This window comes from Mustela lutreola, chromosome 8 (assembly GCF_030435805.1).
Source record: "Mustela lutreola isolate mMusLut2 chromosome 8, mMusLut2.pri, whole genome shotgun sequence".
NCBI lineage: Eukaryota > Metazoa > Chordata > Mammalia > Carnivora > Mustelidae > Mustela > Mustela lutreola.
Window position 1 is genome coordinate 24392385 of NC_081297.1, and position 15163 is coordinate 24407547.

Sequence of the window (15163 nt, forward strand, 5' to 3'; positions counted from 1 at the left end):
GAAGGAAATGGGAACACAGAGCCTTATGTTTTCTTGAGACGTGATGGGGGAAATTAGATCGCAGGGCTTGCTTCCAAGATTAATATCAACTTTGAGAGAAAACTTGCTTCTCTGATGAGGACTGAAGAGAATCAAATATTTTTTTTAATTGACACATTTTCTATTATTATATACATATAGAGATGATGAGTAATATGCCATATCAGATGGCTTATTCAAACTGTCAGAATAAGGGCTGAAGCGTGAGTAACTTTCCAGAGAACCTTCTGAGAAATTCAAGCAGTGGAAAGTGGCAGCCACCAGCCGTTAGTTCATCTACTACCCAGTCATCCCTGAACCAAAAAGAAAAAAAAAAAGCTTCTCCCAAAGCACATGGTAGGACACCTCTGGAGAAGAGGGAGGAGACTGATAACGTATATTGACTTCACTCAAAAGCCAGCTGTCCATGCGCCACCAGGTTTGTCCCCTCACTGGAAGAACGGGGTCAGCCATGTGACCTGGGAAATGTTGACTGCGTTGTGCACAATGCCCACAGAGCACGTTTCCAAATCTCAGCAGACTTTTAAAATGTTGGTGCCCTCCCTTGCAAAACCAAGCTGGGCTTTGGCATTAGAGATGGTGGAAAGAGACTCGCCTCCGTTGCAGGGCTGGTCCCAGAGGTGTGACAATGTGGTGTAGAGGAGAGAGTGAGCAAGTACAGGCGAGCTTTCTAGCATTCATTCCGTCTCTACCGTTTCATGATATCCTCACTGGCTTCCTCTGTAAGATGAGCAGCCTTCAGTGGAAGTGTATCTTGAGCTTTTCAATGAGAATTTACTTATTCAACTCTACCTTTTGAAAAGTCCCCGTGTATCCCCCGCTGGACTCTCTTTGGCAATGAGGAAGTCTTATGAATTTTGATAACTTGGTGCATTCTAAAAGAGTTTGATTAATACATTAACCTTCATGGCTGTTCCCACACTTTACTGTCTTGTCCCCCAAAAGAAAGGTGACTTTTTTAGAAGCAACCCACATGGTGTGTTAGGAAAATAGGTATTATGGACGGGGGAGAACTTTCTATGTGTCTGATGCTCAAACATATGAAAATAAGTACCTCCTGTGAACCAAAGTCTTAGGCCCAAGACACAGACGCACACTTCTGAAACCACTACCCTAAAAGGTAAAGATTCGAGGAGCGGGAAGAACTCTTAGCCAGTTGCAGCCAGAGGGAGAGAAAATACAGAGACCTTGGCCAAGCTGAGCCCCAAAGGCCAGGGGCTCACTCTTGATTCTCCCTGGAAAGACCTAAAGGAGCTGCTGACATTTCTCTTAAAAGAATCAATGTGGTTCTCTTCTGTCTGCTCATTTGACCTTATTTCAGTTTGAAACATAGAAGAAGGAAAGAAAAAACTAAATTGACGTGGGGTGGAAGTTAGGCAGAAGGAACAGACAAGGAAATGCTCAGGCAGGATCCTAGGCCGAGGACTGTCACCCCAGGGCGGTACTGTCTCTTGCCTTCGCCCTATTTGTTCTTGCTTCTCATTTCAGATTCTAGCCCTGATGTAATAAGTCATCGTCTTCCCAGCCATCATCCCAGTATTGACAAGCAAATGTCATCCGCATTTGATTGACATCCTTTGCTCCTGAATGCAAAAGTATGATTTACAAATCAATTCCACTTGTTTATTTAAAGCTGTTCTTGTGTGTCTTATGTATTTGTTAGTGCCATAACTTGCCTGATATCTACTCTGGGGGTTTTACATTATTATTACAAAGACAGGCTTTCCCTTCTCCCGCTCTCTCATTGCAAATGGGGCTCTTCTTTCTCACCTTTTTTTTTTTTTTTTTTTTAATTTTTGTCCCGTGCCTCAATGTACATCCAGGAAATGTGCCGTGAAGCCTAGAGGACACTTTCCATACCTTAGCAAAAGATGTTGCCCAGTACTCTTGCAAAGGCTGCTTGACTTGTCTTAAGACTTTTAAAGACATTTTTAACAAGTAATTATTTTTCATTTATGTAGTGTAAGTAAATGCAACTTCAGGTCCAATGGCAGTCCTTCCTGAAAGGTAGCTAGAAATGTAATCCTGTAAGTGAAGGACAAAGTATATACTCACCATCCACAGCATTGGTTAAAAGAAACCCCCACCCCCTCGCCATTAGGTGGTGGGCCTGTTCACTCACAATCGTTCAAAACGTCCTGTGGCTTTTCAATGTGCCTTAAATGTTCTCTGGGTAACATCTTACTTCATCTTAGGAGGCTGGAGAGGAAAACCATAAGGTTAAAAAAAAAAAAAGAAAGAAAGAAAAAAAACCCATCTGGAAAATTCTAAAGGGCCCTTCTTATGTTAAAAGTGGCATTTCAAAAAACACCTGAAGCACGGGTTGATTGTGGGTGAGCCAGTAGAGAAATCTTGTCAACCGAGCCACCCTCTTTTCAACCTTCACCTCCGCCCTCCAACTGGCGCCGCCGGCCGCAGTGGGAACTAGAGGGCTTAGGTGTGACCTTAGAGGGCCCAAGGCTATTGCACATCTGTCTCCCTCCCCCCAGGAGTGTCCAGCGAGAGCGCTGCCATCACCTGGGCTCGGCAAGGGAGTATTCACGATCTCACTGTTCATCCATGTGCAGAGGGGAAGAAAAAAAAGAGAGAGAGAGAGAGGCTGGGAAAAAAAAAAAAAAAAAATCCCACATTGTCAGAGTAATGCCAAACTCTCTCTGAGTGGGATGAGCAGAGCAGATGCTGCAGTGAGATGCCAAAGCGGCTCCCCTTCCTCTGTGCCTTGGGTGCCTATAAATTGCTCCGGCGCGCGTTTGTCAGCCTCCTCTTCTCCTGGCAGGTGGTACCCAGGCAGAATTCTGCGTTCAGTCTCTCTCTCGCTCCGCTCCCGGCCGTGAGGCGCTCGCCGCTGCTCACTAGCTCCTCCGCTCCAGCCCGGAGCCTCGCCGAGCTGACCGTGCCCGCCGCCGCTGCTCCGCGCACCCGGGGGTCGGCTGTCCCGAGCTCGCGCCGCCAGCGCCGGGCGTTGGGGGTGCGCGTCTGTTAGAGTTGTGGTGGTTGCAAAGGAGGGGGAGAAAGGCAGTGGAAGGGCGAACAGAGCAAACGAAAGAAGAAAAGAAGGAGGCAGAAAAAGGCAACTTCAGACGGAAAGTTGGTGCGAACTGGCGCAGTCGGCAAAAACGGAAAAGTCGATCGCAGGCGGCGGCTGCATAAAAGTGTGAGCTGCCCGGGCCAGCGCGAGAGGCGGCGGCAGGCTCTGCCCTTCGGGTGGCCGCGCCGGCGCCCGCGGCAGCCACAGGTGCGAAGGGGCTCGCGGGAGGCGAGAGGGCGCCCTGTGCACCCCTCCCCCAGCCCCCACCCCCCAGCCCGGGACTTCAGCTCAAGTCACTTGGCGTCTGAGCTCCCTCCCCAGCCGCAGCTTCGGCAGGGGGGAGCGGGAGCGGGAGCAGGCGGGGAGCGGCCGGCGCGCGCCCGCCCAGGGGAGTTGGGGTTCGCAGGGGGTTGTTTTCGGCTCTGAGGAGGTCCCCGCCCAACCTTCAAAATTTTGTCCAAAAGCAGACAAGAGGATCGCCCCGCGCTGAGCCGGCTGGTGGGCAGCAGGAGGCGCCTGATCGCCGCCGGGGCGCTGGGGGTGGTGATGGTGCTGCTGCTGGTCATCCTCATCCCGGTGCTGGTGAGCTCGGCCGGCACGTCGGCGCACTACGAGATGCTGGGCACCTGCCGCATGGTCTGCGACCCCTATGGGGGCACGAAGGCGCCCAGCACTGCCGCCACGCCCGACCGCGGCCTCATGCAGTCCCTGCCCACCTTCATCCAGGGCCCCAAAGGCGAGGCCGGCAGGCCGGGGAAGGCGGGCCCGCGTGGGCCCCCCGGCGAGCCTGGGCCGCCGGGTCCCGTGGGCCCTCCGGGCGAGAAGGGCGAGCCCGGCCGCCAAGGCCTGCCGGGCCCGCCCGGGGCGCCCGGCCTGAATGCGGCCGGGGCCATCAGTGCCGCCACCTATAGCACGGTGCCCAAGATCGCCTTCTACGCCGGCCTCAAGCGGCAGCACGAAGGCTACGAGGTGCTCAAGTTCGACGACGTGGTCACCAACCTCGGTAACCACTACGATCCCACCACGGGCAAGTTCACCTGCTCTATCCCGGGCATCTACTTCTTCACCTACCACGTCCTGATGCGCGGAGGAGACGGCACCAGCATGTGGGCTGATCTCTGCAAAAACAACCAGGTGAGTGCCGGCAGGCAGCAGGGTGGGCGGGGAGGGAGCGCGGGAAGGTACGGGCAAGAGGGAGGAGACCCCGGAAATGGGGGTGGGAGCCCGCGGAGGAAGGGCGCGGCAGCCGGGCTCCTGGGAGCGGAGCGGAGGGGTCGCCGCTATTCGCTGGCGAGGCAGGGGTCGTAAGCCCGCGCGGGCGCGCGGAGGCCTGGAGAGCGCGGTTCCCAAGCTGGGACCTGCAGTTCAAAGCGCGAGTGCGAGCTCGACCCTCGAGGATAGGGAAGCCGGGAGCTCCGTCCCTCGGACAGCTTGTGCACCAGGCAGTCCCGGGCAGGGAGCCACCTGAGGGATCCTCAGCAGGGCAGGGTCGCTCTCAGGCTTTGCCTGGAAGAGGAGGGCTGGGGGAGCCCCGAAATGGGCGTGCCAGGGTGACAAACTCGGGGGAGAAAGGGGCCCGCGGGAGAAAGAAGGGAGCCGAAAGAGGGAGTCCAAATGTGACGCGTCCAGGGCCGAAGAGGGACCGGGGGACTCGCGGTCGCAAGGCCCCTGCGACGACCCAGCCCAGGGAAACGAGCATACCGTCAAATTCAAGGCACAGACTCCAGTTTAGATTTCAGCCCAAGGAGAAGAAGGGGGAGAAGTAACGAGTGCTGATAACAAAAGAGAAAAGTTGGGACTCATGGGTGCACTCAGCAAAACACGCACCCAAACACAGAACCCAGACTCCAGGGGCTGAAGTAGGAGGCCGCATAGGCAGGTAGCAAGGAGGGCGAGAGGCAGAGCCGGCCCTGGGGCTATGGGCCTCACTGCCAGGGAGCCCCCGGGCCGCCTGCGTGAGGGTCTTTCCAACCCTGCCTTCTCACAAGGCAGTGGCCTTGGCCTTGACTGTGCCCTATCCTGAGATTAGCCCTGAGCCCCAGGATTTGTTCTCCTGGGCTGGATGGCTCCGCCATCAGGGCCACGGGTCTGTTTTATGTGGGGGCCACTTTATCGTTTGCTTGAGAAACTCGCAGTCACTGCAAAACCAAGGTGTGCCCGATCTCTTAGAAGAGGAAAACTGTGTTTGTAACTACCCAGAAGTGTCCTCGGACCTGAGGCACGCGCCGAATCAGCAGGAGCGCTCTGGGCCAGGCCTTGCAACCCGAAGCCTGCAGTCTGGGCTAGTTCTCTGGCTTTAATTTCGCCTCTTGGGTGGTACAGGGAACAGCCAATTTAGATTTAACAAGGGCTACTGGGCTTCAGGTAACCCGCGCCTTGAATTCAGACCTTTTCAGTTATAACCCAGGTTTCTATCAAGCAGCATTAAGGCAAGATTTCTTCCAAAGACCCAATTCAGGAACAGAAGTGTTTTGTTGTTGTTGTTGTTGTTGTTTTTGAAAAGTGAAAGACAAATAGTATAAATGTATATGAAAGAAAGGACAAAAATATCCTGTCCCTCCTTTCTCTTCCCACCCCTCGTTTCTAAAGGAATTTAGAAGTAAATAGCTCAATGACCCCACAGGACAGGTAGAAGCAAAAAAAAAAAAAAAAAAAAAGAAAGAAAGAAAGAAAGAAAAGAAAAAATGGCCACCAGGAGGCACTGACAGGGTTGTTTATTGTAGTTATTATGCACAAAATAATATTAAGATAAATAAATATTTACGGAGGAGTTAGATAGTTATAGGTGTATGGTTAAAAAGGGCATGACTCACTGTACCAAAATAGAGCTATTCGATCACCTTTACAGAATGGTTTATGAAGAGCCCCTTAGCAGACAGCAATGAGGCACCCATTTACTCACAAACTGGCTCTCTTCTGACTCAAAGGTTAGGTCTAGAAAATAATGTCAGGCTGAAGGATTGTTTTTAGTGGTATTACTTAAGATGGAATAATATTCAAGTTTTATCAGCCACTGAATAAAAACACTCACATCTTTAAAGATCTGGAAATTGCAATTGCATGAAAAATCAGGGAATGATACATTTAAATTAGTTTAAAGGTTCCTGTCTCAACTGCCGAACCCAAGTATATTGAACTGATTCCAGGAAAACCATTTTATATACCTGTTCTAGGTGCATTTTGTTTTTAAAATTATTCCATTGTTTGGAGAGTAGAATGCTTCTTTGTGTCCTCCTAGCTTGCACATTCTCTGAGGATCAGGAAAAAAAAAATAAGGCAACCAGCTGACCTTATCATGTATAAAGCTCTCCACTGGCATTATTAAGCTGTTACTTCTTCAAAAGGTGTGCAACAAGTAATTCTGAAAAATATACATAGCAGCAAACAATATATTTTCAACTTAAGCATGGACTATTTTGGAAAATGGTTATTAAAATATTACTGTTAAGGAATTTTATCCCTAGAATAGAAAGATTTTATAAAGGCTGACCTGTAGACAGTTCCAAATGAGATATATTTTACAAAGTTTATTTTATTAATATTAAATAAATAGTTTATCAGTGATCTTCAGTTACGTTCTTGTCTGATCACTTCTTAGAATGGCAGTTTCCCCCCGGGCAGACCTAATTTGTTTTCATAAAACAGAAACTCAGAGATCCATGTCAGTGTAATGTTCTATGGATTAAGTGGATTTGAGAAGCACAAAAATTAAACTAAAAATGCAGTGCACTCTAGGATAGAGGAATGCCTCTGGACCGTAACCATATGAGAACCATTTTATTTATGCTTTGTGTTGAATGCAGGATCACAGATGGAAACATCAAAGGCCAGTAAATTAACCTGATGCACCACTTAACCTTTTGTTTATGATTCCACAGAAGTACAATGAAAATGAAATTATGAGAGCATCAGTAGCAATTAATTAAATTAGCAAATGTTACCATAAATATTGTCTCCAATGATAAACCCTCCCTAATAAGATAATGCTACAGCCACACAAGCTCCCAGGTTCTCACAAACAGGCCAGTAAAAGGATCACAGTTCTCATATTCCCCATGAAACCATCAGTCCAAATTTAATCGTATCATTTGTTGCGAGCCCATGACAGTGCATATGAAAGGTAAAAGTTGGACTCTGGTGGCTTTACAGAGAGACAGGAAATATAATTTTAATGTGTTCGTATACCTTTGGCAGAAAACCTGAATTCAAAAATTGCTCTTTGAACACAGTCACTGTGACACCAACTATACTAAAAGCTAAAACTGGCTCAAGATTAGAACTATAAAATAATTAAAGACCCAGTTTTATTTTAAGAATCTATTAATTAATTACAGCACCAATGAACATGAGATGTTGGAGACAAGAGTTTGTGGGTTGATAATTCATTCATTAGAGAGATTAATGAAATGTCAAATTAATATTATCTTTTTAAAAGCGGTGACACACGCACAACAGATCAAGCAGGATCTAAATAGTTAACTTAAAATTTGAAAAGATATTAGAGTACATTCAGGCAGAAATGGGGAGCTCAGGCTAAGGAAAGGATGCATCATATTCCCAGAGAAAATGCTGAAATCGGTGTACATTTAGGAACCTGAAAATAGCGTCCAAGGCGGATGCATTACCTTCCTCAGTAGTTCGATGGCTTAAAGGGAGAATTGTTGGAAGTCACCGAGCTGATTACTAGAGCTTGAAATTTCAAGTTCCATTATACCTTTAGAGTAGTAGGATCAGGTGAGCAGGCAGGCTAAAATCATGCAAAGCACATTGGAGTGTGGCAGTTATTTAATTGAGAGAGTCTTGTGGTACAGTATAGTAAAATCTTAAGAGAATCACTTTCATTAAAAAGCAATCACACAACAAAGGAAATGAAAAACCGTAAGGGTAACCTTCTAGTCTTTGGGATCACCCTAATGCATTTGCAGGGTTTTGTGGTCATACCTACAGAATAAAAATGGTCACATTTACAGGGTTTTCTCTTTATACCCTGTAGAATAAAAACTGCATCATTCATATATATATATATATAAGACTATTGCCTCTAAATCAAGGGATTTTAATGAGTACTGGTTCCCAGATGCCTTTATAAAGAAAGCAGTGTTACAGCACAATACCCATAGAGCATATATTAAACATCTAAAGCACTAAAAAAAATGTTTCTGCCTATTAATAATAGCTGAAAAGTATATTTATGGATGGCTAATTAATTAATATATTACTGACATAGCTAATTGCTAATTTGTATTTTAATTTTTCTCACCCATTAAAAGTTCACGTGTTTAAAAAAAAAAAAAAAAAGATGAGGTCATAACAGCACTATCCTCCTTGTAGATTTTTTTCCCAGGGAATTAATGACTGGATGAAATTAGTGAATCAAAGCACTCAATTCCTACACACTTATGATTAATTTCTAGGAAACATTTATGACATTAAATTGTGTTATTACTTAACAGTCCAAACAGATCACCTCATTGAATTGGTGTATACATTTGAGTCAATGTTTCAGAGCCTAATTGCATGGTGTATTGCTTTCACTGTATTAGTTAGCGTCAGTTAGCACAGTGTTAAAGCAATTATAAATCCTTTAAGTCCCTTTCTCCTTTTGCTATACAATATCCAGAAAGAAATTTTTAAAATACTACTCAAATTACTTTACAAGTTCAGCAGTGTCAAAGAGCCTTCTCCTTTTTTAACATTTCAGCATTAATGTGAGAACATACCACATGAAAATTTAATTTGAAAACCTATCATTTAAGTTTTGAAAGAAATGCATGGAAATTCTTGACTTATGTCTCAGTTCCCTCATTTTACCAAGTGATAAAATTCAGCATATTATACCCCAAGTCATGCATTATTACATAATGCAGGTTTACAAAACCACTAAATCACTTGCTATGTTATTCAGGGAAATACCATTATAGTGGAATAGAAACAAGCCACAGAGTGGAAGATGTTTTACTGAAATAAATCAAATTACAAGTGTGCCTACTGAAAATTTTTTTCCAAGGCAGAACCAAAATATAGCTAAATGGATATAAAGCCTAATTTGAGTTGAGGAAGTGACAGAATGTCCATATTACTTGAAATGATAGGCAATTTGACCGTTTGCAAATGTCTATCAACCCACTAATGAGATCACAGACTCAACACGAGAGGATTATAGGCAACTTCCATCCTCAAAGCAAACCACACATTTTTAGAATCACCCAAGTGAAAAAGAGTGTTCAATCAGATCACTAAAAATGTTTAGAAATTTGAGAGACCTCAAAGCTTAGTTCTTTCTATAACTTTTAGATATGTTGAAATTAAATGTGGAAGTGCACACATCACAGGTTGGTAATAAAAAGGCACATCTAGAAAAATGAACTCTGCAAACTTGGGTGATGTTTAAATGAGGTTTCTGGCCAAAAAAAAAAAAAAAAAAAATGCTCTACCTGAATTAGATTTCGAAAGCCCCAAATCAAATGACTACCTTCCCTTTTTTTTTTTTTCCTCCCTATATAGTAGAGTTGGAGTCGTATTATTTCTCTGACGTCTCCACTGCTATGGCTCTCCATTTTCTAATAAGCGTGGGGACCCACTGAAGTTCAGATTGAACCTCTGTCCTCGTAAACAGCTGCTTAGAATATTGCTAATTGGCTTAAATTAAAATGCAAAAAAAAAAAAAAATTATCCTTCTTTCCATTCCAAGAAGTGACTGGGCCTAGAGATTCAAGAAATGAGGAAAAGCGCTGATTTAGGAAGAGAATAGAGTGATGTGTGTGTGGTTTGCAGCCCACAGTAGGAAAAAAACCTTCTGGAATGACCCTTGCATAGGACCTTTTCATCTTTCTGCTCCTCCCTTCCAGCGACACAGTTGAAGCTGTTACAAAGATACCCTCCCAGAGCTCCTAGGCCCTGGTGGACTCTCCCAGGCTGAATTCTGTGCTGTGGCGCAGGTTGGCTTCCGATGCTGAGTGAATGGCAAAGAGGAAAACCCGACAGCTCTCTCCTCCAGATTCTTATTCTCCTTTGCTTCACACAGGTGCGAGCCAGCGCCATTGCCCAAGACGCTGATCAGAATTACGACTATGCCAGTAACAGTGTGGTTCTTCATTTGGAGCCGGGAGATGAAGTCTACATCAAATTAGATGGCGGCAAAGCCCACGGAGGGAATAACAACAAATACAGCACATTTTCTGGATTTATTATTTACGCTGACTGATCACGCTGAAACTAAGCTTATTATTCTGAGTTTGAACACTGGATTCGTATGGCTAACGTCCGTGAATCAAGGATCCCAGGGGATGCCGGTTGCGGGGCACCTCAGTTGTGTATATGTGGGGAATTCAAATGCTACCTGACTCACATCTGTATACGCAGAAACATTATGTAAAAAAAAAAAAAAAAAAAATTAAAAGCAAGATAAGCAGATGTGTTATCCACTACCGCCAAAGCAAATACTCCTCCTTATCGTTAGTGTCCATGTGAATGAAGTCCTATATAGATCACAAATTTTTATAGAAAAATCTAAGACACTGAATTATTTCTCCAATATATCTGAACTTTGGTGTACTGTGATCTTGCTGCTTTTATCCATATGTCAGCTTTGGTTCTTGTGAGTTTACCTGCTTATTATGATACCTGGAATCCATTCATAGTGTGGGGAGAATTATATTACCCTGCAGGAGAAGGTCTGATTGAAACAATGCTGCTTGTCCCCAAAGAAATTGTTTGCCTTGTACTTTTGTTAACTTTAGAGCTAGTCCTGGGAATGATTCAACTTCAAGCCTTAACCTGGAATTTTCTGGATTTGAGGGAATTCCCAAGCCTATGATCATTTTCACATTTTCTTTTTTCTTGTGAATTTTCTTTTTTCTCTTTCCCAGTGATAGTCTTTAAAAATAGAGATCGAAACTGTATCATAGGATTACCCTCTAAGTGTGAAAATGTGTAATTATGTATGGTATTTAGAAAATCCCTTGTGTGTCTATTTTGTCCATAGGATGCGTTTAGATTTACTTAGAAAGTCAGAGAAATTTATTCTTTGGTGTTAAATCAGACTGAGGCTTTTGCCTTCTTTGGAACAAAAGATTATTCATAACCCAATGAACAATGGTTTAATTTGAGCTACTGCACGGGTCACCAAAGGGATACTAAGTAAGGCCTTCAAATAGTTACTACAAGTCACGGCCTGAGGTTATTTCAAAATGAGCAATTTCACATATAACCAATAAGACAACAAAGTGTATATATTTTATACAAATACCTGCTACATATACATGTATTTGTGTGTATACACACACACATATGTTAGATCAAATATAATATATACATGGCTTCAGACCATAGGCACAGTGGCTGTATAGCCTCAAAAATTTAATTTAAAAAAAAGTATGTGTATATATACACACAAACACTCATAAATTATTCGACTTTTTTTTTATCAAAATATATTTTGGATTACAAAGGCATATGGAAGAGTAAAATAATTTAAGTGGCTTCTCTTTTAAGAGTTACCCAGAAAATTAAATTTTATTCGGTTAAAATGCCCTATACATCACATGTCTGTAAATTATGCCTCTGGCTTCTTTATTACCATGTGCCAATCAATATTTCCACTGGATTCTGTGGCAGACTGTTAATATTAGGACTGCAGAAACAAAGTGGCTCTCTTTTGCAATGTTTATGAATCATATACATTTGAATTATCCATTTTTTCCCTTTTTTCTCAGGTGGATTAAAGCTGACGGTAAAGTAGATGTTGAGAGTAGTGTATATCATTTCTCTCTGGCTAAAATACATTGCCAAAAGCCATCTCTTTAATCTAAGAAAAAGATTAAAAATGCATGTTGATAGGTCCTAACTATCAGACAACTTCCACTATAACGATTAAAAATCTGCACCCCTCTCAGCTGCCTTTGAAGAGTCTTTGAGCAAATCGATTTGAAAAACAGGGATTTAAAAATCTGCTTGTTTTACTGAAGGACATTTGCATTTTTTCATTTAAAGGAATTAGTTTGTTCTCCTGGCTTGTTCCTCGTGGGTACTTTCTGTTCTAATACACAAAAAAAACTCGATCATCTTTGATACACAGAAATATCTCGTATTTAGAAAACCTCAACTTTGCAAAAGAGTTACGCATGGTGTTCCCATCTGAAGGTGCTGTTGGCTTGGTTTAAATGCCTTGGTCTGAGTAACTGTCATGATTTTTATGATTAAAAACACTTAGCCCATTCATCAAGAGTAGTGACTAATTCTGTTTGGCCTTTCTAATACGTTGGATAAGTCATGAAGGAGTTGCAATGGATTTATGTCTGTTTAACAATATGTATTTATCAAAGAGAAATTGGTAGCAAGGTTTTGGAGATTTGTTTTGGGGGAGGCAGTTAACAAATAGTATAACGAGGAATCAACCAAAAGATTAATTTGTAAGCAGCAGTGCACATCTTCTATGGGTTTTAAAAAGGCTTTATTTACACAAACATCAGGGCTGGGTACCTTCTGAAGAGCAGGCTCTAGAATCAGAATGTCATTTCTAATAGATCTGACCTTTCCTTCAGATAACTAAGCATTATTTTCTCTGTTTAGGCCCAAGAAAAAACAAATAAAAGGTAAAGGGATTAAAGGGAATACATATAAGGCAAACATTTCTCTTTTTTTGCATTACATATTATTAATTAAACTGTGGCCTTTGTTATAGATATAATGATTCATTAAACTATATTATGTAATATATTTTTATTATTATGATTGAATTTTTACAATTCACTTTTAGGTGTTCAGGCTCCCTTATACAGGTTTAAAACAACAAAGTTTTACAGCAAAAATGGATACCAGGAAGCCACAGGTAACAAAACTGATTTATTATCAGTAAATATAGATAAGGTAGACAGCATATAATTAAGCTTACACAATCTTTTTTACCATTGTGAATTGGTAATTGTATTACAGTATCCTCTGGGGGGAAAAAAGCCTCAAAATTTAACTTCCTTTGCTGCCGAAGCTATTTTAAAGTGCGGTATTATTCATTAAGCATTAATTAAAGAACAGCAGGATAATTAGTAGGATCATTAATATTACAAGTAACATTAGATTGCTCCAGAAGGGGGTAATTTAACTAGAAACACTTTAAATTTTCTCAAGTAGTGCAGCTGATAGATTAAGAAAACAAAACAAAACAAAACTCCACTAAGGGGACACAGACTGTAAATCGCTGTTTGGAAATAGGTATTTCTGTATTTATTTTGTGGAGGCAAAACAATAGGGCAGAATTAGGTTAGTAACTTCTTAAGGTACAGGGGCGACCGCAGTTTCTGAGAAGGCAAAACTCTTCTAATTCTCATGAAAAGGAAAGGGCCCACTATTGGTCCTACAGGGCTCTGATTAATATCTCACAATGCACTGGAAATCACTGAAAAATGTTCTCCGCAAGCTTGATACTCAAGGTATGAACTCATAAACAACCTTCCTATTTGAAAGTTAGCCATTGCTTAGGGTTTTCTATCAGTATCTTATCAATTGCATTCTCAGTGATACCTCTAAGCAACATTTTAGGAACAATGTTGGTGAGTATATGAGAATAGCCGTGACCTCCGTATTTCATTAGCCGATGCTTCGTATGTATGTCATGTGCCATCAGAATTCGGTCTTCATAGCCCTCATCCACCAGAAGACGCACTCTGTGAAAAATATTAACTCATTAAATGGCATTGGTCTCATATTTTAAATTACCGGGGTGCTTCAAACGTTTTACTCATAGACGTATTATGCTTGCTGTAGAAATACTGCCTTCCGCTATGGCACGGGTAGTGGGAGGCCCTCATTAAATACTCCGCGGTAGTGATAAAGATAGCACTGCATCCTGGTAGGAGCCTGGTCCTTACTCCACGCACAGAGAAAATTCTAGCCTATGGTATTTATGACAACGCCAGCAATACTGCATTAAAAACAGTTTCTAATAGAATGTGCCAGTCATTCAGAAAGAAATACTTGGCATTTCACAAAGTAACTTTGTTCTGGATTTGTAGCCAGCTCTCTGCTCTAAAATCCCTCTCCTAGTGGACCCATTTTCCAGATTCCATTGTCTCTCTGGCTCACTGTCTCTCTCTGTCTCTCTCTCTTTCTCTCTCCATTCTTCTAGCAAATACAATCAATGGCAATTTGTGATTTAAAAAGGGAAACAAAAGGAATCTTCATACAAGTAAAACATTCCGAGAGTAAAATCTGTTGTTTTGAAGATGAAGGGCATATTATCAACTAGATGGTCATTTTAAAAAGGCCAGGAAAGGGGGCACCTGGGTGGCTCAGTGGGTTAAAGCCTCTGCCTTCAGCTCAGGTCATGATCTAAGGGTCCTGGGATCGAGCCTCGCATCAGGCTCTCTGCTAAGTGGGGAGCCTGCTTCTTCCTCTCTCTCTGCCTACTGGTGATCTGTCTGTCATATAAATAAATAAAATCTTAAAAAAAAAAAAAAAAAAAAAAAAAGGCCAGGAAAGGTACCTCTGTAGTTCGAGCATTGGTCCCTTCGAAGTAACTATGGAAATTTTGGCTTAGTAGTTGTCTCAGAGCATTGGATTAAATCAACCAACAATTGATTCTGTCTTCCTTTTATTTCAATAAGATTGTTGTAAATATTGAGATATTCCTTTAAATTTATAGCCAGTTGCCTCGAGAATGGCTTTCCAACTTCTGTCTAAACATCTAATCCTCTTTGCTTTGTTAAATGCTGTAATCTATAGTGTGAGTCACCTCCTGACAGCTACCATCTGTGTGTGTCTGGACTCTGGGCACTGTCTGTCGTGACTTCTACGAGTCGCTGATAGCAGGAGGTGCAACTTGGAGACAGTGGTTCTTCTCTGGCATTCTCTACACGGGCTTGTCAGTCTCTGGATTCCCAAATGAATCTAGATGGTTGGACAGCACCTTCTTCCCAGAGACTAATTATTTAAAAAGTATCCTTTTTGTTTCTAGGACATTTTTTTTGCCATTCCGGTGCATAAGTCAATTTTAATAATGACTAAAATCAGCAAATTGTGGACCACCACACAGAAACCTCAAACACAAAGCCTTGCCCTCCGAGAACAGATGTTTTAAAATAAAATTATAATTGAAGATGA

The 15163-nt window shown here is 42.7% G+C and overlaps 2 protein-coding genes across 2 annotated transcripts in view; one reads left to right on the top strand and one right to left on the bottom strand.

Annotated features, from left to right (window-relative positions):
* The first annotated feature begins 236 nt into the window (after window positions 1-236).
* C1QL3 (complement C1q like 3) lies at window positions 237-12286 on the top strand. The gene is made up of 3 exons (XM_059184045.1): window positions 237-3274; window positions 3535-4201; window positions 10092-12286. The coding sequence occupies exons 2-3, from the start codon at window positions 3614-3616 to the stop codon at window positions 10269-10271; spliced, it is 768 nt and encodes a 255-aa protein (XP_059040028.1). The 5' UTR covers window positions 237-3274; window positions 3535-3613; the 3' UTR covers window positions 10272-12286.
* Window positions 12287-12891: 605 nt separating this feature from the next.
* Window positions 12892-15163, bottom strand: part of PTER (phosphotriesterase related) — a 65041-nt gene continuing 62769 nt past the window's right edge. Inside the window, exon 5 of the mRNA XM_059184043.1 lies at window positions 12892-13728. Within this exon, the coding sequence (XP_059040026.1) occupies window positions 13518-13728 (211 nt within the window). The 3' untranslated portion in view covers window positions 12892-13517. The remainder of the gene's footprint in view (window positions 13729-15163) is intronic.

Excerpts from the sequence above, each read along its gene's own strand:
- C1QL3 (XM_059184045.1), top strand. The coding sequence starts at position 3,614 with ATGGTGCTGCTGCTGGTCATCCTCATCCCGGTGCTGGTGAGCTCGGCC. Across the intron at positions 4,202-10,091 it reads ATCTCTGCAAAAACAACCAG|GTGCGAGCCAGCGCCATTGC; the intron begins GTGAGTGCCGGC and ends TGCTTCACACAG.